Genomic DNA, 23580 nt, shown 5'->3' with positions numbered 1-23580 from the left:
CAATTCCCCTGCTTTCCTTCCTGAAAGTCCCTGTAATGTCCATCTTCTCTTCGCCATGTTCCCTGTCCCATCCCCATCCCTCTCCCTTCCACAGTTCACCTAATGTGTCTGTTCCCCACTGTTTTGTCCCTTGTTGTGAGTTGTGTTAGCTCTCATACGAGCCTCGACCAAGGTATACAAAAAAAAAAGAGTTGTTCTCTGACCTCTGGTCATCCCACATAAATACTCTTGATCTCTTCGACCCAAATTGCCCCATTACCAAGCACTCTCTTTTAAGGGATTGTGATTTTTTTTTCCCCCTCTCTCCCTCACCTATTTTCATTTTTTTTTGTTGTCGGTTGGTTTGTATTTTTTGTTTCATCACAGCCTTCCCCTTCCTCCTCCTTGCTGTGTTTCATTCAGCTTCTGTGCAGCTTGTTCACCCACATCTGTCCTTCTCCTCATCCCCTTCATTTCACCCTCACTGTCACTCATACTCTGTGATTGGTGTCCCTGCTCCCCCCCCCCCCGTTCGATTCTGCTCTAACTCTTCCACGAGTCTGATATGTATATCTATATTAAAAAAAGAGTGAATATATGACACAGGATCTTTCAGGGCTAGAGCCCCCTCCTCACCCATTTCCTGTTTTACCTCGCTCTCGATCCAATGACAAAGGGTATCGATACAGCCTAATATCCAACAGCAGAACGTCTCAATATACAGCAAAGGTTACACATGTGTACATCGACTATTTAAACTCTTCACACTGACCGATGAGAAATTGGCTGAATAACTAAAGCGAGTGATACGGTACGCCAATGACATAAAAATGGAATTTGGCCTTGATAAGTGTACCAAGTGCACATTCATCGCAAGAAAACCAACAAAAATGGCCAACATATAAATAGACAACATCAACTATACAGGAGCTACCAAATGAAGCATCATGGAAATACTTTTGAGTTCAAGAGGGCCATTAAATATTTCGCAATTGCCAAAGAATACTTGCGTAGAATGAGGCTGATCCTAAAAATATCTCTCTACCTGAGAAACAAAATCAAAGCTATAAAGCAACTCGCAGTACCATTGTTCCCATACAGTCGCAGAGCAATAAACTGGCCACAAGTGGATATCAATGAACCAGATATCAAAACAAGGAAACTCCTCACCATCGACAAAATGTTCTACAAAAACCAGTGCATCCCGAGCATGTATCTACCAAGACAAGAATAAGGTAGCGGCCTGATGGAGCTCAACCAAGTGCTCAGAATGATGACTGTCGGATTGACCACGTACGAGAAAAACCCAACAGACTACAGAATCCAATTTCTACGCAAATTCGAAGACCATAATGCAAAATATTTCCAAGAACAGGTGCAAATAGAAGATGCTGCACATGAAATCGAAACAGAAATGGATACAGCCCCAATGATTGCAAAAAAGGCAAAATAAAAATATCAACAAATATGCGAGTACACCAACAATACGGCACTTTTGAAATTACTTAATCCCCAGATTTCTCGGTGTGCATGTGCAGAAACCCCAAGTAATGAAGTCAATAAGGGCAGCCTGGACATATTCATGTCTGCTAAATGAGGATTATATAATGAAACGACGAAAAAAAGATTTTTAAGAAATCGAAAGTACTTGTAGACGTACCTGCGAGAAAGAGGTGCACCTCCACACAACGAAACAGTTGAACTTCTTAATCAACTTGTCCAAAAAGCTAATATATTGCAGTCCGTATTACGAAAACTCCTGACTATATGGACCCGTGAAAGGTTGAAGGTTCGAAGATGGAGTGTTCTACCTTAACCTTCGTCGTACTTCACACTAATGGAAAGGTCATATTTGATTTTAAACAGAGTAAGTTCAAAACGATGATTTTACTATTTATCATGTTTGGGAGGAGGGAAAGGGGGTTGGGGAGGGGTGGGGTGAGTGGGAGTTGAATGGGCTGTGAGTGCTGTTTTTTATATATATATATATATATATATATATATATATATATATATATATATATATATATATATATATATATATATATATGTTTTGTTTGGTTCTGGGGCCACAACAGAAATTATTCTCAATATTTGCATCTTTTGGTGAAAGGAGAAGTGTCCGTTCGTATGTATGTTATAACCATGGCCACCACTAGCTTATTGTATTAACAGGAAATGATAGGAACTCGACTCCGATCACCCACGGATATTTCTCGTATATCCTATATTCTTGTGAGCGATTTGTATCCAGGAACAGAACTATTATTGTTAACCATTTTGAAATTGCCACTCTGTCGTCTAAACGCTGAAAATTGTGTTTTATAAGATTATTTGAATCCCATATTTTGCACTAGTAACGGCAGGTTAAAAGTGCCCCTTTAGCCGAACCGAGTCCGTGTAAACACGCACACGCACTGAAGGCCTCATCTAGCATTTAGACGTCATTTTGAATCGCCGGTACAGGAGTTTAAAGTGATTCCCTTTCAGTTCGTGACACTTCGAGATGGAAGGTGAAGTTTACAACAATATGGTGGAATGTTTTATTTTTTTGTTATGAGGTGTGTGAAATGCAAAATGAACTTTAGGTCTGAAGTTTCTTCTGTATCAGGAAATCTTGTATAAATGGAATTTATGTTCAAAAAATTAAATGTTAATCAGGTTCTTTATTTTTCTTTTCTAGGCATCGGTAATGTGGTCCATCACTTATTACTCGTGTCCATTCCTCATGCTCACGGCATATAGGAAAGGTATGGGATGTCTTGTTATCATTCCTGTTCCAATTATCATACATTGTTATGATTAATTTGATTAGTAAGATTAAAATTTTCATCATTAAACATTGTGATTAAAACCAGAATTTATCTTTACTTTTAGTGCACATGTCCAGTATTTCCACAATTTTCCTCTGTTTCCAGGCCATTTTTTCACCATGAATTACGAAAAAGTAATAGAGACGTCGGGATATTTGACGTGCGTCACCATCTTCCTAGTTGGCGTTTTCTGTGCACGAGGTGGGTATTTTTTATAAGATTGTGATACTTCAGTACTGTGCCAGAATAAAATAGATACCACTGATGGGAAACCGACTTGATTTTAACAATCTGGGACATGAAGTCAAAATGATTGGACCACACACAGTATTTGGTAGAATCTCTTTTGGCATCATATGGTGCTTGAACCTGCGTGAAGGTATCGAATCGCAGATATTCTGTATGACAATGGAAAGCTTGTCTTAATCATGCAGGCTTGTGTCATTCTGCATCACCTGCCAAGTAAAACCATGGATGTAATCAACAGAATGTTGATCAAAGTATGCTTACTGCTGTGGCAAGCGAAAAGGAGCTGACATTTCAGAAGTTGAACTGTCGTCGGAGTAAAAGAGGGAGACAGGTTTTGGGCAATGATTGATACAGGGTGGCTGTGAGTTAGAGGTGTGTTTATCAGAGCTAATCGAGGGATGAGGGTGCACGTGGGGTAGGAATGGCTCATTCTGACACCTCACAAAGGGGGATTTAGGCTTCAGGAGTTTTTCTCTTCCTTTATCTCTCTCCTCATCCCTCTTGATAACCCTCCTTCTCCACATATGTTGACAGTGCATCCATACACACAAACACGCTTTATAAAACCAACATTACACCCACAAAACTCCCATTGCCAATCGCCTGCATCATAGCACTTGGGTGCCACTCTGTCCTGTGAGGAGCCTGCAACAAAGTGCTTGGATGCTGCTCGGTCCTGTGCGGCACCTGCATTTAACAACCAATGAGCGTAGCATGACACCAGCCGTGCTCCAATGAGAAGGCAGCACCTGTGAACATCAAGCTGCTCCGGGATGCTGGTCGGCTCTTCAGCCACGCCTTGACCTGGGTGTTGTATAACTCTGGGCGTCCCAGGACTCGAGAGCTGTGTGCGTTCATGGAATAATGAGAGCCAGACGGAGTCTTGGAGGAACGAGCCGGATGAACGAGAGCCTCTGCATGAATGTGCTTTGCTTGGAGCAATCGAGCCAGCTGCAGAGCGAGTGCTGACGAGCCGCGGAGCTCTCTCCCTGGACGTGTCGGCAAATACACACTGACTTGCACTACCTTTCTCTTTCTTTCCCTATTTATAATCGTTCATTTAGAACGCACAACAGGAATCAACGTTTTGCACCCTCGATTCGTTCAGAGCTAGATTACTCACTCCCATTCACGATTTCCTCTAACGCATTACAAAGCATTCACCCATATCTCCACCCACACGGTGCATCACACCTTCACCCTTTCTTCTGTCTTCCCCTCCATATTTCACGTTGGGACCAACGTAAGCCAGTAGGCTTACGTCGGGTGAGCAAGGGGTTGCCAACGAGCCCCTCTTTTTTTTTTTTTTTTTTTTTTTTTTTTTTTTTTGTAGAATCTGTCTATCCCTCTTACTTGTCCAATTTCCTGGAGTGACTGAGGTACCTATGTCTGTAGTTTCATTATAAGTTGACTAATGGGCTTGTGTGTTTAAGGGGTAAGACTTTCTTTTGTGACATTGCATCACTTGTATATACGTGTTTGGTTGTTAACATGACCATTCATTTCCAACCGGCCCAAATGTCTTTCTCCGTCGGTTAGATACGAGTGTGTATATAGTGGATGAGAGTTTTACCCCACTGTTTCGCTCCTGTCAGAGAATAGCTGGTGTCCCACTTGTGGTTCCGCTCAGCCATTAATGATTTATAGGAGTGGGCCATGGTGGGCACTGTTCCCTGTCTGAGGGGATTAATTTGCCGGGAAGTTAACGTAGGAATTGGACACGAGGACCCTACCTAAATTAATTGTCTCAGATGACATCCATGGCTGCTTAGTAACCCATCGTGCCATGGAATTATCTCCGGCTTGTCAGCTTCAGGGTTAAAGGTCGGCAAGTGGGTCTGAGAAGCCACTCGTGACCCAACCGGCAAAACCGTAACTATAATATACTAGCTGAATGCACCCGGCTTTGACCGGGTTCTTTTTGAATGAATTTATTCTTCTGTACATAGGTCTGATGCGAGCCCAGTATCAGTTCCATAATGGGCTATGGCAGTCATAGCATAAGGGGGTTGGTGAGGGGAAAACACCCCCCCAACCCCCCTCCCCCCAGCCGAGGGGCCTCGCCACCTTGCCTATAACCTTCCCGGGGCCCGTCCCGACATTTTTTGTTTCAGAGGTTTCCTCCTATCTTTCACCTTTCAGGAGATTAGCGTGTGCAGACAAACAAACAAAAAAAACCTTCAAAAACAAACAAACAAAAAAAAAAAATATATATATATATTGTTGCGAATTCGCGTGCGATCGGCCGCTCAACTCGAATGGCGGCCACCTCGCCCACTGGAACGGACAATTCTGTCGTGACCCTCTCGGAACAACGCCGGGAGCTAGTCACGGGTGGGGGTTTAACCCTACCACGACCGTGCCAATTGCCCACCCGCGCAGGATAGGGTTGCTCGCCAAATTCGATCTACTTAAGTACCTGCTCGGATGGTCGACCGGGCGATGGTACCTCGCTGCAGGCCGACTTCGGACACGAACCGCTTAAGCGGTCCGTTCCGTGCTATCGGGATAACCAAGCGGTGTTATCGTCGGCCTCGACGGTTCCGATTAATTGTCGGGCGTTTTAAGCCCACTACGAACCCTTTTACGTGAAGCAGGATGGAGGGTCAATAAAGAAAAGACGAAGCGAAACGGGAAAACAGTTAACACAATGCACATTTATTACGCGACACACGGAAAGCACACATATACAGCCAAACAGTCAGAATGCACCTATATCAGGAAAACAAAAGAAACAATGACGCAGCGTTACAACCGAATACGCGTACACACGGCAACACTTATACAGTTCTACTTTACAAGACACGGCGCCACACACATTTACTGAAAAGCAAAGGAAAGAAGCCACCCTCATAGACAAGGGGGCAGACGGGCCTGTAGTCCAATATGTGCGCGGGACCTGAAGGAGCAGCCAGGTCCGCGAGACCGGGTGGGTCCTACCCGCATCTTCGTGGCGCGTTGGCGGACGAGCCGCAGACGTGGCCGCGTGGCTGTGCCCCGACTCCGTGCTCCTTCGCGGGTTTTGTTGGCACGACGTTTGGAGTGGGGTGGGAACGGGGCCCCTTTTGTTGCACTATCTCAGCGCGGGGGAAAAGGGGAAATTTTTGATGCTCTGGGGGAGGGAGAATGGCTGGCTGGCTGGCTGGCTGGCTTAGGTCCCGCGACGAGCGATCTCCAACCGCGACCTCATCGCCGACCGCCGTCCTTCTCGCCTCGGACCCGAGCTCCTTGGCCTCTTCCCCCAACTATCCTCAGCCGACTGCAGAACCCAACTCGATGCCTTCACCACCCGACTCCACTCTCTGCCACACTCCGCCGCTGCCACACTCCGCCGCTGCCACACTCCGCCGCTGCCACACTCCGCCATATGACTCTTCCCAAAACTCTCACTTTCTGCCACCAAAACTGACTCTGCCACGATTCGCCTTGCGCTCGGAGTTTTATAGGCCAGCAGGAGAACCAATATGCAAATTTGTGGATCAGGATGAGCTCGGGGGCGGAGCCACGCTCGCCCATTGGATGGAGGAAAAGTGGGCGTGAACCTTCCCTGATCCTAGAATTTGCATATTTCGATTTCACACGGACGCGCCTGGAGGCTCGGCCAAGCCGTTCCGCGCTTGCTAATTGGATGGAGCAAAAGTGGGCGTGTTGCGTTCCTGATCCGAATTCTCCCTCAGAAAGGCCGCGATTTGCGCTCGCGGCTCGGTGCGTTCGGCACCCATCGCCGAACGGGCCCGAGACAGCCCGACGCTCAGTGTTCACAGGTGGTGCGGGAATGGCCGTAGAAGGAGAGAGGTGAAGGTGGTGGAAGGTTTTCGGTGGTGGTTTGATGGTTATGGCGGTTCAAAATAAAGATAGAACAGAAAAAACAGCTATCTCAAAACGTCGCAGCCCGAATGAATCACATAAATTCCCTCTAAACAACGGGTTTTGGGCTAACTACACATGTACTTAGAGTTATCTCACCTACGGGACCTGAATGGTGTAATGCGAATTTCCACAGCCGTAACAATATATATATACCAGCCAGCTTGATGGAGCAATGAGCCGCAAATCGCGTCCCGTAACAGTTAAAGCTGCGAGAGTGCGATCAAGGAGAGGGAGGGTGATGTTGGGACACAACAGGGTGAACAAGCTGAAACACTGAAGAGAAAAGGGAAAGCAGGGAGGAAACAGAAAAGGAGCTAATCAACTGACACCTGACACTCAGAGGTGAGGGAGAGGGGTGGGGGTCACAACCTGGAAAAGGGAGTGCTTGGAAGTGGGGTCATTTGGGGGTATAAGGGATCATATGTATGGGATGACCAGAGGTAGTGGTGAACAGTTGGCTTAAAGCCCTGGAAGGAACAATGAGCCTGAACAGACTGTGGAAGTTGGTTCCACAGGCGAGAGAAAAGAGGAACAAAGTGAGGAGGTAAGCAGTGAGGTGAGTCCGGAAGCAGTCAGTATTTTTCTCCATTTCAGCACCACAGATGGTCAAAAGTGTAAAGAATAAAGCTTAATCTTCAGGATCAACCCATCGTCCCTCTCCCCCCCCCCCCAACCCATCGCATTTTCCATTTACTTCGACATTCTGTCTGCCTTCCATCTTTTCAATCTTTTCCCCACTTTCTGTTTATCCCCTTTTATTTTACTTGCTTTTATCCATCCGAACTCTGCTCACTTTTCCTCTTCTCCAGTTGTCCTTTTCCTGCAATATCCTCTTCCCTTTTCCTCCTCTTTGTTCTCTTTCCTTTTTGTTGTTTTCGTTTATTTATTTATTGTCTTTCTTCTCTTCCTCTCTTTTGTTGGCTTCTTGTTTGTTTCCCTATTGTCCTTGTCCCTTTTGACTTTTTATTTTTAACTCCTGCAATTTGACCCTCCCTTGCATGAGGTGTCAAAATGAGTCATTCCTACCAAACTGCACTGTGATCACCGACTCATTGATGTAACACACACACACACACACACACACACACACACACACACACACACACACACACACACACACACACACACACACACACACACACACACACACACACACACCACACACACCACACACACCACACACACCACACACACCTCACACACACACACACACACACACACACACACACACACACACACACACACACACACACACACACACACACACACACACACACACACTTCTGAATAACTCCCACCATGTATCAACCCTTCCCTCCAATTACTTAAAAAGGGTTAGCAACCAAAAGGTCAGCTTCTCTTTACTTCCCACAAAGGTAAGCAAACCTCGCTCAATGTTCAGGTCTGTTGATTACAACTAATATGCTGTTTGACAGTCTGATCCAGATTTTGCCAAATGGCAAGTAGATTTTATAGCAGCTCATTGGTATTATTTTGCAGAGGTCTGCTTTTCCATGGCTCTCAATCAATATTTCCCAGAAATGTTTGTGTTCATGTCAGGAAGCTGGGGATATCCAGGCAAGAATCTGCAACCCCTTTTGTCTCTTCTCGGCAAAGGTGGTTCTGGATTTCTGGCATGTGGCACCATCTTTCTGCAGTCGATGTGTTCCATATTGCAAAATGCCTTACTGGTGTACAAGAAACCCTCTTGCCACTATACCATCAAGGCATCTGGATCAGTCTGTAATGTAGAATTATGATTTTATGCCTTCATGGGTTCAAGCTCGATGATAATGCCAAAGGCCATGCTAACAAATACTAATATATTGTTATGGATTTCAGAATCGGATCTGACTAATGCACACAACATCCATTTCTTCAGACAGTTATTTCCATAAATGCATGTTCAGAATAGACCCATCCCCTTTGTCTGGTGGGATTCTAACTCTTTGATGCGTTGGTGAAGGGTATAGAACAGATTCCCTGTCTTATGGGATGGCCCTTTCCCCTTTACGACACGTTCATGCACGCGAGAGATAGCCGTTAGCCCAACGGAGACTCATTATACCCCTTTCCATCAGGACACTTTGGACTTGCAGAATATTTGATTAAACACACCACGGGTTTTTCACATTTCATTCATTCTGACGGTCAAATATGGCTGTGGATCATTTACCTCACCCACCTCTCTTCCATTGAAGTTTGACACCCTCCTCTCTTTCACAGACGTTGACATCCACCTTTTTTCTTTGACGCCTGACACCCCGTTCGGCTGTTGTGTGGACGCTGGTTGGCTGCTGCTCGTATCAAGCCAAACGGGGAGACGATGGCCGCCGGAGACATCGTGTGAGTGCCCCACGTTTTCGCTCCGCAATTCCAGCAAATAGCCAGCCTTTGGCACCCGTCCAGCGCCCTGAACATGGCTTCATGGGCCGGGCCTGTGTTGATTGGGGGTTGCGTCTCACTCAATGGTAAGGAAGGGATGATCACGAGAATGACGGATGGAGGTCACATGCAGCGATGCGCCAATAGGCAAGCTGTATTTGGTTGAAGTCTGCCTGAGGCTCCGCCCACACTGGTCGCCTTTAAAAATTATGGGAGGACCGTCGTCCTGCCAGTTGGTAACGGCTCCTTACAGCTCCTGACCATTGGTAACAGCTCTTCGCAGCTCCGGACGGTTGGTAACAGCTCTTCGCAACTGCGGACGGTTGGTAACTGCTCTTCGCCGCTCTTGACGGTTCGTAACAGCTCTTCTCAGCTCCTGGCGGTTGGTAACAGCTCCTTACAGCTCCTGGCGGTTGGTAACAGCTGGTGATAGCTCCTGGCGGTTGGTAACAGCTGGTGATAGCTCCTGACGGTTGGTAACAGCTCCTTGCAGCTCCTGACGGTTGGTAACAGCTCGTGATAGCTCCTGACGGTTGGTGACAGTGGTGACGGTTAGACTGTTCTTGCTGGTTCTGCTCGGTACCTGCTCTTGGCGTACCTGATTCTTGGTGTCCCTGGTTCCTGGGGATGACGACATGACGTTGATTGGTGTTCGAGCCTGTTTGCGGGTGGATGCATGGCGAGGCAGGGCTCTGGCAGCGGACCAAGGCACACACACATTTTGCGACATTTTATTGGACGCATGACGACTCCTGCCTTGGTCGGATTTCTTTCCCCCCTGAATGATCTGGGTACTCTTGTCTCATGTTTAATTGTTAAGTAAGGCATAGTTAGTGATAAGTATCTGATCTTTGTCTATTTTTCTATCAATGCCTGATTAATTCTTTATTTGTTTGAGATTATTTTGATTGATTTGAGTTCATCCATTTTCACCACAAAGAAATGTAAAGTTCTTCAATTTATTTATTTTTTCTTATTAATAAATTCCTTGTTGACATTCAACCTGTCTGTGCTTGTCCTTTCCTTCCATTGATCCAGCATTGTCAGAACCTAGATAGATTGGGAGGTAGTTCCCAAACTAATTAACCTGTCATAGTCAGCATGCACCAGCGGTAAACGCTCCACCATCATACTTAACATCTAATCAAGATAAGATTGGTGTATCGCCGAGTGCGCGTTCCCTGGTCAGAAATCCGCATGACCTCTAGTTAAACGGCAAATTATACGGTGGACACTGGAACTCATGGTTAACTGATTGGCATTCGTGCTTGTAAAGCAACCAACCGTACCACAAAGTTAATTGTGAGCGGTGGCCCCAAGTCCGGTTATTCCGAGGAGAAACGACGATTAACCCCCTCATAATACACTCGGTACCCGTGGCCATAATAATATGTAATCCATTTGATTGTATCAGGGGTGTTCATTTTATTTGGGCAGGACCCTATTGTATGAGGTCATTACCGTGATTTTGAATGCTTATGTCCCTGCCAAGTTTGTTATACGATTCCTCATTCCTCCTTCCTTAGTCAATTTCTCATGTATACTTTGTCCTTGGGGCATATTGTCGTGTTTCTTTTGGCATTTAATTTTTGCCAAGTTTATCTCCTGCCATGAGTAGTGATGGCTTTGTTACTGCACCTAAGATCTAACTCTAAGATCTGCACCTTGTGCTGAGGGTTTAACTTGCATTCTCTTTTGCAGGAATCGGGCGGTATCAGAATCCAGATTACGTTGACTTTATTGCTGTTCTCAATGAAGCAAAACGCAACAAATCGGAAATGGCAAGTTTGTTACCTTGTTGATTAGTCACACACATAGGAACCTTGTTGATTATAGAGAGCAGTCTTCTGGTTAAAATTTGTCATCATTTGCATTGCTCACTCAAAAACCTTTAAATTTATTTTTTTCAGAAATGGTTGAATGATTTTGATTTTGACTTTCGCTCCCGGCCAGTGGATTTCCGATGGAATGAAAAGGAAACACGGTAGGATATTATTTCTCAATGATGGTAACAATCCATATGATAATGATGATACGATTAGTTTGCTGCGCATTAATGGATGAGGCCTAAAAAAATTATACACTCTCTTTTTGAAAAATACGTAGGAATATTGTAATTGGCTCTGTCTGTCTGTCTCTGTCACGCTATCTCCTCTTAAATGGTTGCGCAGGAAATTTACCAAACTTGGTGGTTATGATCACCACATGGCATGAAGGTGCAATAGCAATACCTCCTGGGGCTGGGTCAAAAGGCAAAACTTGCAATTATGGGCACACTTGAAAACATTTTTAAATGAAACTTTGTATACAGTAATCCCCCGTTTCTCGCGGGGGTTACGTTCCAAACCTCCCCGCACTAAGTGAAAATCCGCGATGAATGGACGCCTCCCCAAAAAATGGACTTGTCTAGTCTGGTCGGTTTGGCAGTGATTGGGTTTGAGGTGCTGGAGATCGACTAGATAGAAGTTCAAGGAATGGCAAAAGGCAAAGGATACAGTGGAAGAAGAGGCTGCACATGAAAGCTATAAGGAAGCCAAGAAGGCTGCAAAGAAAGAGGTTGCAAAGGCGCAGGAGGCCCATAGGAAAATGTTTGGAGAACGCTTGGATTCGGAGGAGGGTAAGAGAGCGGTATTCAGGATCGCAAAGCAGATAGCGAGAGAGAGATTTGATGTGACGGGGGTGAGTTGCTTGAAGGATGAAGTGGGACAAATAGTTGTGGATTCAGATGGAATTAAAGGAAGATGGAAGAGATATATGGAAAGGCTGTTGAATGTAGAAAATGAATGGGATAGAAACATCGAGAGTAACCCGGTTTTAGGACCAGCAGAGAAGATAACTGAGAAGGAAGTTGAGGAAGCTTTCAGAGCAATGAAGAGTAGAAAAGCAGGAGGGCCGACGGGAGTTGTGGGAGATAAGTTGAAGGCAGCGGGAAGTTGGGGTGTGAAGAGAATGACAGAGATCTGTAATCTGGTGGTGAAAGAAGGCCGCATTCCAGTGGATTGGGAACTGAGTACCCTCGTCCCTCTGTACAAGGGGAAAGGTGACCCTCTGGACTGTGGCTCCGATAGAGCAATAAAGTTATTGGAGCATGGAATGAAGGTATTGGAAAGGGTGTTGGAGAAGAGGATAAGGAAGAAGGTAAAGATTGACGAAATGCAGTTTGGATTTATGCTAGGAAGAGGAACGACAGATGCCATTTTTGTTGTAAGGCAGTTGCAGGAGAAGTACATGGAGAAGAGGAAGAAGTTGTTTTTTGGGTTTGTTGATCTGGAGAAAGCATTTGATAGGGTCCCACGTGAAGTAATGGCATGGGCATTGAGGAAGTTAGGAGTGGAGGAATGGTTGATCAGAGTAGTGATGGCAATGTACGAGAGAGTGGGCACAGCTGAAAGGACGAAGGATGGGAACAGTGGTGAGTTTGAGGTGAGGGTAGGAGTGCACCAGGGGTCGGTACGAAGTCCACTTCTATTTGTAGTTGTGATGGAGGTGCTGGCTCGGAGGGTAAAGGAGGGTTTACCGTGGGAGCTGCTGTATGCAGATGATCTGGTGTTGATTGCAGAGAGTATGGATGGACTGAAGGAGAAGATGAACAAGTAGAAGGAATGTATGGAGGCAAAAGGTTTGAAGGTGAATATCGGAAAGACGAAGGTGAGGGCAAGTGGTAAAGCATTTGGTGAGGTGGAAAGGACTGGGAGATTGGCCATGTGTTGTGTGCAGGAAGGGTGTCGGAGTGAACTCCATTCAGTGTACAATGTGTGCCGAATGGGTTCATTGAAAATGTAGTGGGGTGAGGGGGTCATTAACCAGTGTGGCAGCTACATTCAAGTGTAAGGTGTGCATCGAGGGAGCTGCAGATGAAGGAATTGTTGAGTTGGATCTTGGAGATGGTGTGAAGCTGGAAGAGGTGAAAAATTTTTGCTATCTCGGAGAGATGCTGAATGGAGAAGGTGGATCAGACTCTTCGATGGTTGCGAGAGTGAGATGTGCATGGAAGAAGTTTCGGGAACTGAGTGGCGTGCTGACGAAGAGGGGAGTGTCGTTGAAGCTGAAGGGAAAGGTGTATGCTTCATGTGTGAGGAGTACGATGATTTATGGGAGTGAGACATGGGTACTGAACATGGAGCAGCAACAAAGGCTGGAAAGTGTGGAAATGCGAATGGTTCGGTGGATGTGTGGAGTATCGTTGAGAGAGAGGAAGACAAATGATGACTTGCGGAAGATGATGGGAATAGAGTCTGTGATGGAGGTTGTGAAGAGAAACAGGTTGAGATGGTTGGGTCATGTGTTGAGGAAGCATGAAAGTGACTGGGTGAGAGGAGTGTTGGAAATGAGTGTAGTCGGAAGTAGAGGACGGGGAAGACCGAGAAAAACTTGGCTAAATGTGGTGGAAGAGGAAATGTGGGCAAGGGGATTAAGAAGGGGAGATGCAGAAAACAGGGTAAAGTGGAGAAGATTGTCATGGGGCCCGCAAGGCTAACCCCCGCTTTAGCGGGGAAAATGGCCTTTAAATGCGTGTGTGTGTGTGTGTGTGTGTGTGTGTGTGTGTGTGTGTGTGTGTGTGTGTGTGTGTGTGTGTGTGTGTGTGTGTGTGTGTGTGTGTGTGTGTGCGATCAACTAGTCTGGTCTGGTGTGGTCGGTTTGGCAGTGATTGGGTTTGAGGTGCTGGAGATCGACTAGTATGGTGTGGTCGGTTTTGAGGTTCTGGGTACGAGCAGTGCTCGTCCAACGGCGGCAAACCTTTTTCCTTCCCGAAGCATATATCGAGCACCTTTACCTTAACCTTCTCCTGGAGCGTCCCAGGACCTTCCTCTGGCGCTTCGGTTCCTTTCGAGAAGCCTTAGAAGGTGCAGGGCATTTGGGCGGCATCGTGGGGCTTGGAGAAAAAAAACGTAGAAAATATTCGAAGTTCACAAGCGAAACTTGTCTCGTGCGTTGTGTGACTGGTCGAGCACCACGCGTTATAATTTATTGCTTAAATAATTTATATTTTATATATTATTACCGCGATGTACCAGGGAATCTGCAGAAAAAATTAGTTACGTTCCAAGGGAAAACCCGCGATGAACCGGGGGCGCGATAGGTGAACCGCGATGAAGCGGGGGTTGACTGTATATGCAATTAATATTGAGGGACGCATTAAATATGTGATCTAAAATTTTTTTTTTCATTTGACCCCCGGTTCATGCTCCAGGGGGTGGGAACTTCCTTAGTCATGTCACAGGGGGTCAAAACGGGGGGGGGGAGGGAATAACTGTAAATTTGATATTGGGTCATTCCTGGTGAACCTTTTAGCCATATTTAATCTTTGCTGAAGGTGGGAAGCGTGGGGTTGGGGAGGGGGGGGGGATTTGCGATGACGTGCCATCAACTTCACGCTAGTTCTTATTTGATGGATGCATTTTGAATAACTCAGTTCAGAAAACCCAAATATTAATTGTATTCAACAAATTGGTGACTCTGTGATTACAGCGCCTGCTTTGAGTCTGTAATGTCATCTATCTATAATTCCAGCAATCACTGTGTGTGTGTGTCTGTCTGTGTGTCTGCGACCGCTGTTTCTCGCCAACCACTGGTCCGATCGAATTGAAACTTGCCAGCTATATTGCTCGGGACCTGAGGATGTGCCTTTTCAAGGTTTGATATTAATCGGACAAGTGGTTCCCAAGTTATGGCCATTTATTTACCAAACCAATGACAGGACACGGTGCTCTGACGTCACGATTGACGTGACAATTCTTTTTTTTTTTCTGTTTTTTTTTTTGCACGTACGTGCCTGCACTAGTGAGTTCAATTCTGACAATAGCCAGCCTACCAAAGTCTTTAATAATGTTGTGATTTTATTACACTTCTCATGAGACTTGTGGTGTGGAACATTGTGTCTTGTTGCTGTATGATCAACCTAAAGGTGATCAAACCCAATGGCTTTGTTGTTAGCAGTACATGCTGCTTCCTCGCTTGACAGTCAGCATTTTGTGGATAGAGCACGGTCAAAGCCCTTTGGTTGACGTCCCATGTTGGGTCAGGAGTCGGGATTGATTTCTCCTTAATTGCCCCACTGACTGCGGAGAGAAATTATGTTGACTTGATAAAGATGCCGTTACTGCCAGAGTGCCCAAGGAGTTGTCACTTTCCCCATGGTCACTTGCTATGTTTGTCTGGGGTCAACTTCAGTGTTGCCTCGTGTCTTCGTCTGCCCATGTGTATGCGTCACAGTTCCACCATAAATGTTCGACCAAGTAAAAAAAAAAAAAGAAGTCGTTGTACCTAACTTGTGAAAGTTAATTTCTACTCCCATCTCCAAGGTCGCTCACAAAATGATGAAAAGTTTGCACTCTCTGTCGAAAAGTTTTAACGTGTATAAAGCATCAATATATTCATCAGATTTGAACAATTTATTTTGGAGATTTATCATGAATATCACGTTCAATTTGTGGGACTGTGATTCGTTGCGGTTTTAAGTGCTTCAAACCATTCTTGGAGTGCACGCTGATGCTTGCCAATAACTTTTTGGTTCAAGCACATTGCCTTTCTCTTCAAGTTCTCTGTGAAATGGAAGAGTTGTTTGTTCATTGTCACCACCTCCAAATACACACTGAACCGTTTTTCCACAAGATTCTCTTGGTATATGATTTCATGTATGGTGTTCACGATCAGAAGCGGCATTAGGGGCTTGCATCCCATCTAATTTCGGGGGGTCCCACACAAGAGATGGGGTTCCCCAAAGGTGGGGTTTCACTTTGGCGACAAAACATAACTTGCATGTGGTGATAAACGTATCGCAAAGGGAATGCTTCATCTCGAGGAAAGGAAGCACTGTGATGTAATGAATTGATGAAAAAATGTTTTCTCCTGATGTTTAACTAGACAGAACTGTTACAAAATTAGGGGGCGAGGTAAATATTGGTCGAGAGAGCAAGTGGAATAATAACTACGATTTTAATGTATATAAATGCAACAATAATCACGAAACACCCCCTCATCAATAAATGGACTAACCCATGCACTCTGCGGAAAGTTGCGGTTTTTAAAATCGGAGCATCTGTCCCGAGGATGAAGCAAAACTGCCCCAGCGGTGTTGAAAAGCTGAAAAAGCTCAACACAAGGGGAAAAGGGTTGAACATCACACGAAATTAACTTCTTTTTTTTCCATTACACAAATGGCAGATCCAGAAAAGTGTCCTCGGCCTAGCACAAGTGCCGAGGTGTGTTCCATTACCAATCAGCTTGTAGAGCACTCGCCAAGCGGCTTAAGCACTCAAGCAAACACTCCAAACACTTGGTTTGCTTTTCACTCTTCTGTCCACTTCATTCCAAACCAGCTCGATGGGTTTTAAGTCTGGAGACTGTGCTGGCCATTCCATGATTTGAAGCCTACCGTCTTGTTCTTTTCTTCTAAGGTAGTTCTGACATCGCCTGGAGGTATGTTTTGGGTCGTTATCTTGTTGTAGGATGAACCCCTGACCAACTAGGCGTAGACCAGAGGGTATTGCATGGCGCTGCAAAATGCTGTGGTAGCCCTTTTGGTTCAGGGAGCCAGTCACTCTGTGCAAGTCGCCGACTCTGGATCCAGCAAAAGAGACCCAGATCATCACGCTTCCTCCTCCATGTTTGACATTTTAGTTGTAAAAAAACAACCTGACGTTGAACACGTCAACCTTTTCTCTGACATGCTTTTACAGAGTTTTTATTCCTACTCGGCAGAAAGACAACACATGAAGGTATAGATATGCACACCCTTTTATTTGGCAATGCGATCAAAGATGGCCGACTGGTGGCAATTTTAGTTGGAAGAAAACCGATGTTGAGCACATCCTCAACCATTTCTCGGACATGCATTTACCGATGATGTTCAAACTTGGCACACGGATAATGAATGATGGCTTATATATATATATATATATATATATATATATATATATATATATATATATATATATATATATATATATATATATATATATATATATATATATATATATATATACACGTCATTTTTTTTTCTGAGATCAGATCCAAGATGGCCGACAGGTGGCCATTTTGTTGTTAAATGTGTCCCCAACCATTTCTTAGATATGCATGGTCTGATTTTGTTCAAACTTGGCACAAGCACAGTTTATGATGGCGTACACATGCACCTCACACTATTTTTCTGATCTGATCAAAGATGGCCGACTGGTACATTGGCGGCCATTTTAGTTGTGCATAAATATGGGCTGGCCCTATAACTACTCTATGCCTGGTGTTTGCTTTATGGTTAGAGTGGTGGACTTTGGATCCTATGGTCCTGAGTTCAAATCCCGCTCAGCTGTTGAATTAATACCAGGTGGGGTTAACTTGGCCTGTCATCCTTCCGAGATCAGCAAAATGAGTGCCAGCTTGCTGGTATACTGTCGGAGTGGCGACCTGTCCAGGATTGTGCCCAACAGCCAAGTACTGCTTAAGCAGCACCAACGCTCTGCACAGAGTATGGTCCCAATGTCTCTCTATCTCTCTATCTCTCTATCTCTCTCCAGCAAAATTGCCGAAACGGCAGGGGCGATAATTTTTTAACTTGTTTTTCATGATATCCGTGATATGCTCAGCCTTGTTTCTTAACTTTCATCAAGAAGCTTAATTTTTTAAAATATTTTGTCAAGAACGATTAATCCATAAATTTTTCAGCAATCTGGTTATTTTAATGGCAGGCATGAGAGCAGTGAGTGTATCAATTTATGCCAACTACCTACTAGATCCACCCCTTTTGCATCCCTATAAGGGAAGAGGCATCACGACATGGTGTAAAATCGCTGAAAGACCAACCCAGGCAGCGCACCCTTTTCAAAAGGTTCTCTGCTCCACCTTTACGACTACTTGGGTATGCATCTCACATAATGCATTTGTTTTAGCCTTTGTGCCAGCTTTCATTCAACTCGAGTGCTTTGGTTTCCCTTTCAACTTCCCTTTATTTCCTCAAATGTACTCCTCCCTCACCCCATAAACGCCACCTCCCCTCCCCTCCCCCCCCCCACACAGGTGTACACACACACACACACACACACACACACACACACACACACACACACACACACACACACACACACACACACACACACACACACACTCTTCCATCAGCAGTCAAATGGAGTTGTAACTCAGTGTGTTCTTGAATTTCATAAAAATTGTTGTTCACAAGTTTGGCCGTTGCTTGGTGTATCCTGGGTAGTTGGGTTTGCGTTTGACAACACATGATGGTATACATATGCCCATCGTTTTGTTTCGCAGTGTGATCAAAGATGGCTGACTGGCGGCCATTTTCGTTTTTAGAAACCTGATGTTGAACATGTTCTCGACCATTTCTCGGACATGCGTTTTCCGATGTTGTTCAAACTTGGCACCCAGATAACAAACGATGGCTTGCATATACACATCATTTTTCTTTTTTCGAGATCGGAACCAAGATGGCCGACTCGTGGCCATTTTGTTGTTAAATGTGTCCCCAACCATTTCTCAGACATGCAATGTCCGATTTTGTTCAAACGTGACACAAGCACAGCACATGATGGCACACACGTGCACCTCACTTTATTTTGCAATCTGATCAAAGATGGCCGACTGGTAGATTGGCGGCCATTTTAGTTGTACGTAAATATTGGCTAGCCATTTAATTTCGGACTGCAAAATTACTAAAACAACGGGGAATATGACTTGATTTATTTATTTATTTATTTTTTTACTTGTTTTTCATGATATGCTCGGCCTTGTTTTTTAACTTGTACTAAGAAGCTGAATTCTTTAAAAATAAAAAATAAAAAATTTTCAAGAACTAATAATGCATAAATTTTTGGGTGATCTGGTTATTTTAATGGCAGGCATGAGAGCAATGATTGTATCAATTCAGGCCAACTACCTACTAGATCCACCCCTTTTGCATCCCTATTAGGGTGGAGGCATCACGACATGGCGTAACATTACTGAAAGAGCAACCCAAGCAGCGCAGCCTTTATGAAAGGCTCTCTGCACTACTTTTACAACTACTTGGGTATGCATCTCACATAATGCATTTGTTTTAGCCTTTGAGCCAGCTTTCATTCACCTTGAGTGGTTTGGTTTCTCTTTCAACTTCCTTTTATTTCCTCAAATGTACTCCTCCCTCACCCCCGAACCCACCTCCACACTCCTCAATCAGCGGTCAAATTGTCCAATGGTGTTGTCATGCGGTGTGTTCTTGAATTTCAGAGCAATTGTTGTACGCACGTTTGGGCGTCGCTTGGTTTACCCTGGGTCATTGGGATTGCTGCAAAATTCCATTTGTTCGCAACTCCACGAAGGTCGTGCTAAGCTGGTCGAGGAGGTATGGCCCTGTGCCGTTTTTGCTCAATTGCTTTTCACTTTATTCCCCACACCAATAAAAAACAATTTTACTTTTCAGGTGTGTGAAATGACCAGGATTGGAAGATAAACATACTTTTGTTCCAAAAAGGTGACGTAAAATGATGATTATGGTGATGGAAATGACATGGTTGTGCTGATGCACGGCAGTTTCATGGACAACGAGCAAAGCTGCAAGCGTGTGATGACAACCACATTGACTGCATGTTTGTAGACCGTCGAGGCACGAGGTCTGCCGAGGGTGGTATCCTGGTGAGGACAGGAGGGGGTTCTACTATAAAGAAATCCTAGAGTGGATCACTTACACCTGTGTTTCATTATTATAAATCCTGACAGATTTTGTATTCTCTGTTTTTCTGTGTCTGCTTGTTTCAGGTTATTTGCTGTGAAGGAAATGCAGGATTCTATGAAATTGGCTGCATGGCTACACCTCTTCAGGGTACACATTGCCACTGTTTCTCACCCGTTGATGTCACATGTAGTCAATAGTTTACAAATGGGAATGCAAATATAAAAGTCAACTCTACCAGTTTGGAACATCATCATGCTCCAATCTGCCATGGTGTCTTTTATACCTCTTAAGACTATGTCTTTCAAGCTGTCAGAATTCCTTCCCTCACCTGTCTCCCTCTGTTTCATGCCTGGCTATAGGGAAAACTCTAAGCTGTCGTGTCTGGGAGGCTTATGGACCTGCCATGAGATGTTTTGTGTATCCTTGTTCACGAGACCAGTTCATAAGCAATTTTCATGTGCTGTCATGATCTCGCCCAGGTAATTACTCTGTCCTGGGATGGAATCATCCAGGTTTTGCCAGCAGTACAGTAAGTATCACGTCTCGAGTTGCCTTGTCCCTACAAGGCTCTGCTTTACATCATGGACTGCTGGGAGTGAGGATTTCTTGCTGAGACGTTTGTGTGTATATTGTGATGATTGGATTGTAAAATACAGAGTAATTTGTTTTTTTTTTTGCATCAGGGTGTTCCTGGGCCACAGACCGAGGCAAACGCAATGGATATCGTATTGAACTTTGCTATCCACAAACTACGCTTCGATATTGATAGAATTTTTATTTATGCCTGGTCCATTGGTGGTTTCACAGGTAAACTTGGGAATGGGGTTGCATTGGGGGGGGGGTGCGAGAGGGGGCAAGTGGGCTGGAAGTTAAAAAGGGAAGTGTTTCTTAGCTGTTCATCCAATCCTCAGATTTAGTCATGTTGGCATGTTATATTTGATGGATGAACAAGTGCTCACATATAAATTTACTTGTATTCTATTTGAGAGGTAATGCATGGGTGATGTACCACTTGTTTATCTCTGTGCGCCTCTTGTACCCACTGTCTGAAGTGGCAGTCATTTTTCTGTCTCTATTTGTTCCCAGCCACATGGGCAGCGATGTCGTATCCTGAAATTGCAGGCCTCGTACTGGATGCCTCGTTTGATAATCTTGTCCCGCTTGCTCTGAAGGTCATGCCGGAAGGTTGGCGTGAGTGTCTCACCTCCTGTTTTTGCAGCTTACCACACCAGTACTCACCCATAACATGAGCACCATACCATGCTTCACATTTCTGTCTTGATCATGAAGCATAGCTCTACCTTTGCACCTGACACGCTCCAGTCCTCAATGCAGGATGCTTCTTCTGCAGGATCGTTGGTGGTTCTAACGGTGAAAGAGCACATGAACCTTAACAATTGTGAACAACTTTGCAAGTGAGAATCGGCATCACTCCTTACAAATTTCTACTGCCCTCTTTAGAATTTATTTTTTAATTTTTTACTGAGTTTGATGGTTGGTGTCCTCCTTTAGCACCACCTTATTTGAATTTGCATGTATATATATTTTTTTGAATACATAATCTAGGCTCGTGGAAGAGCTAGAATTAGGACACTGGATAAGAACACAACTGGACAAAAGGAGCAGTTGAGAGAGGGCGGTGGGGACACCAATAGCAGAGTTGAAGGCCAAGGTAGAGGCAGACTTGGACAAACAATGGGTGTGGGGAGGAATGAGTGACAGGAGAAGACACAGAGTCCAGCAGCAGTTGGGCTCGATAGAAGGATGGGTACCAAGAGTGAGGGTTTGGGGGACACAATATTTGGAAGCAAACACAGAATTGAGGCATTCGGCCTTCTCACGAGCGGAGCCGGCTGCAATGCCATTTGAAGAGAGGGAAGGGACGGAAGAGAAGCATACTCCAGTGACGCACTTAATATGGCACCACTAGGCTTAAGAGGAGGGAGACTAGTTTGAAAGGTCATTCTTGAATCTTGAGGTTGGGCAGACATTGTTTTCTGGCCCTCCTGAGAGTGGACACACACTTGCAGACTTTTTGGAATTGCCTTCAGTCAGATTAGCCTTCCAGGAAGAGAAGGCAAGCTATTTCAGAGCAACTGCCTCACCACAGGATTCATTGGGAAGAAAGGTAGTTGCACATCTATTGATGTTTAATGGGCTGCGTACCCCCAATGTCGTTCTGCTACACAGGTATCCTGGCCCCGTGTTGTTGATAAGGAGGACTCTTGATGAAGTCATCTCGTTGGTGTAAGTCTTCTTGGCTTGTGATTTTATTTACTTCGCACAATAGTATATCCTTAAAATGACAGTCTGGCATTGAATAGTTGACGTTGGCATTTACAGTCTTGTTTAAAGGATCTTTGAATTTTTTTTTAACTTGTTCTCAACCGTATGTCACAATCTCTGATAATCCCTTTACTTTTGTAGACCTGAGGATCCAAGCACAAACCGAGGCAATGAGCTTCTCATGCGGCTTATGAAACACAGGTAAGTTCTGTCTGCGTGCATTATCTCTCCCTTACCCACTGTTGGTTCACAAAAAAATATTTCCACGAAAAAAATAAGTGACCACTATATTTGTTATTGTTGTGTGTCTGTGTGTCTGTCTGTCTCTGTCCTGAGCATATCTCCGTGGGTTTTGATCCGATCCTGATAAAATTTTGGTGGGAGGTTTATATCATGATCTAATTGCGTTTTCCTGAGAATGGGCATGGTGCGCCCATTATGGGCAGAGCCATACCCAAAAAACGTGTTTTTAGGGGGTAGCCGATTTCAATTTGCATCTTCTCCTTGGGAGTTTGCCGAATCTGACAGGGGTTTCGGTATTTGGTTAGCCCAATGACACCTGCATAGCCCCACGGAGCTCCATTTATTTATTTATTTATTTATTTTTTTTTTCATTTTCGTCCTAAGGTCAAGGCCACAAGGTCACGAACTTAGAAAATTGCAAATTGTGTTTTTAGGGGGTAGCCGATTTCAATTTGCATCTTCTCCTTGGGAGTTTGCCGAATCTGACAGGGTTTTCGGTATTTGGTTAGCCCAATGGCACCTGCATAGCCTCACGGACCTCGATTTTTTTTTTTCCATTTTCGTCCCAAGGTCAAGGTCACAAGGTCACGAACTTAGAAAATTGCGATTTTGACATAAAAATCCATCTTCTCCGAGGGGTTTGTCGAATCTGGCAGGGGTTTTGGTATTTGGTTAGCCCAATGGCACCTGCATAGCCCCACGGAGCTCGATTTTTCATTTTCGTCACAAGGTCATGAACTTAGAAAATTTCGAATTTTGGCATTAAAATCATACGACCGCCCAAACTTTGAGAGCTGGGATGACAATATTTTTTTATGCATAATCTTGAGGTCATTCCCCACCTCAAGTCTTGAAACCATTTTGCTCTATCTCGAACACCTTGCCCGTGGCGCCCCCTTCAAGATTGTTTTTATGCTGATTTCATCAAAGTGTGGATAATCCGAGGAGTGCGAAATGCCATATCGCCTATATGACGTTATATTGTTCCTGGAATGTTCCAGAGGAAGTTTTGCACCAAAGGTCATAATCCTTGACCTTTGACCTTTAAAGTTCACAACGGTCAAATTTTCAAAGTTGTGGGAATCAAACCGGGTT

The 23580-nt window shown here is 44.7% G+C and overlaps 1 protein-coding gene across 4 annotated transcripts in view; it reads left to right on the top strand.

Moving 5' to 3' along the window:
* ABHD16A (abhydrolase domain containing 16A, phospholipase) overlaps positions 1–23580 on the top strand; it is a 43170-nt gene that overhangs the window by 8947 nt on the left and 10643 nt on the right. For 2 of the 4 annotated variants that reach the window (XM_085854044.1, XM_085854046.1), the window contains exons 3-17: positions 2663–2729; positions 2898–2993; positions 10998–11077; positions 11207–11280; positions 18052–18150; positions 19216–19314; positions 19512–19626; positions 19815–19916; positions 20040–20103; positions 20436–20485; positions 20640–20763; positions 21043–21147; positions 21308–21371; positions 22147–22203; positions 22384–22443. In XM_085854044.1, coding sequence (XP_085710170.1) covers positions 2663–2729; positions 2898–2993; positions 10998–11077; positions 11207–11280; positions 18052–18150; positions 19216–19314; positions 19512–19626; positions 19815–19916; positions 20040–20103; positions 20436–20485; positions 20640–20763; positions 21043–21147; positions 21308–21371; positions 22147–22203; positions 22384–22443 — 1256 coding nt within the window. The remainder of the gene's footprint in view (positions 1–2662; positions 2730–2897; positions 2994–10997; positions 11078–11206; positions 11281–18051; positions 18151–19215; positions 19315–19511; positions 19627–19814; positions 19917–20039; positions 20104–20435; positions 20486–20639; positions 20764–21042; positions 21148–21307; positions 21372–22146; positions 22204–22383; positions 22444–23580) is intronic. The other 2 variants (XM_085854045.1, XM_085854047.1) reach the window with 1 other exon arrangement.

Source organism: Eptatretus burgeri, chromosome 14, assembly GCF_056783735.1.
Source record: "Eptatretus burgeri isolate ZD-2024b chromosome 14, Ebu_testis_v1, whole genome shotgun sequence".
NCBI lineage: Eukaryota > Metazoa > Chordata > Myxini > Myxiniformes > Myxinidae > Eptatretus > Eptatretus burgeri.
Note: the sequence above shows the minus strand (reverse complement) of the source record. Positions and strands in the feature narration are given on the sequence as shown.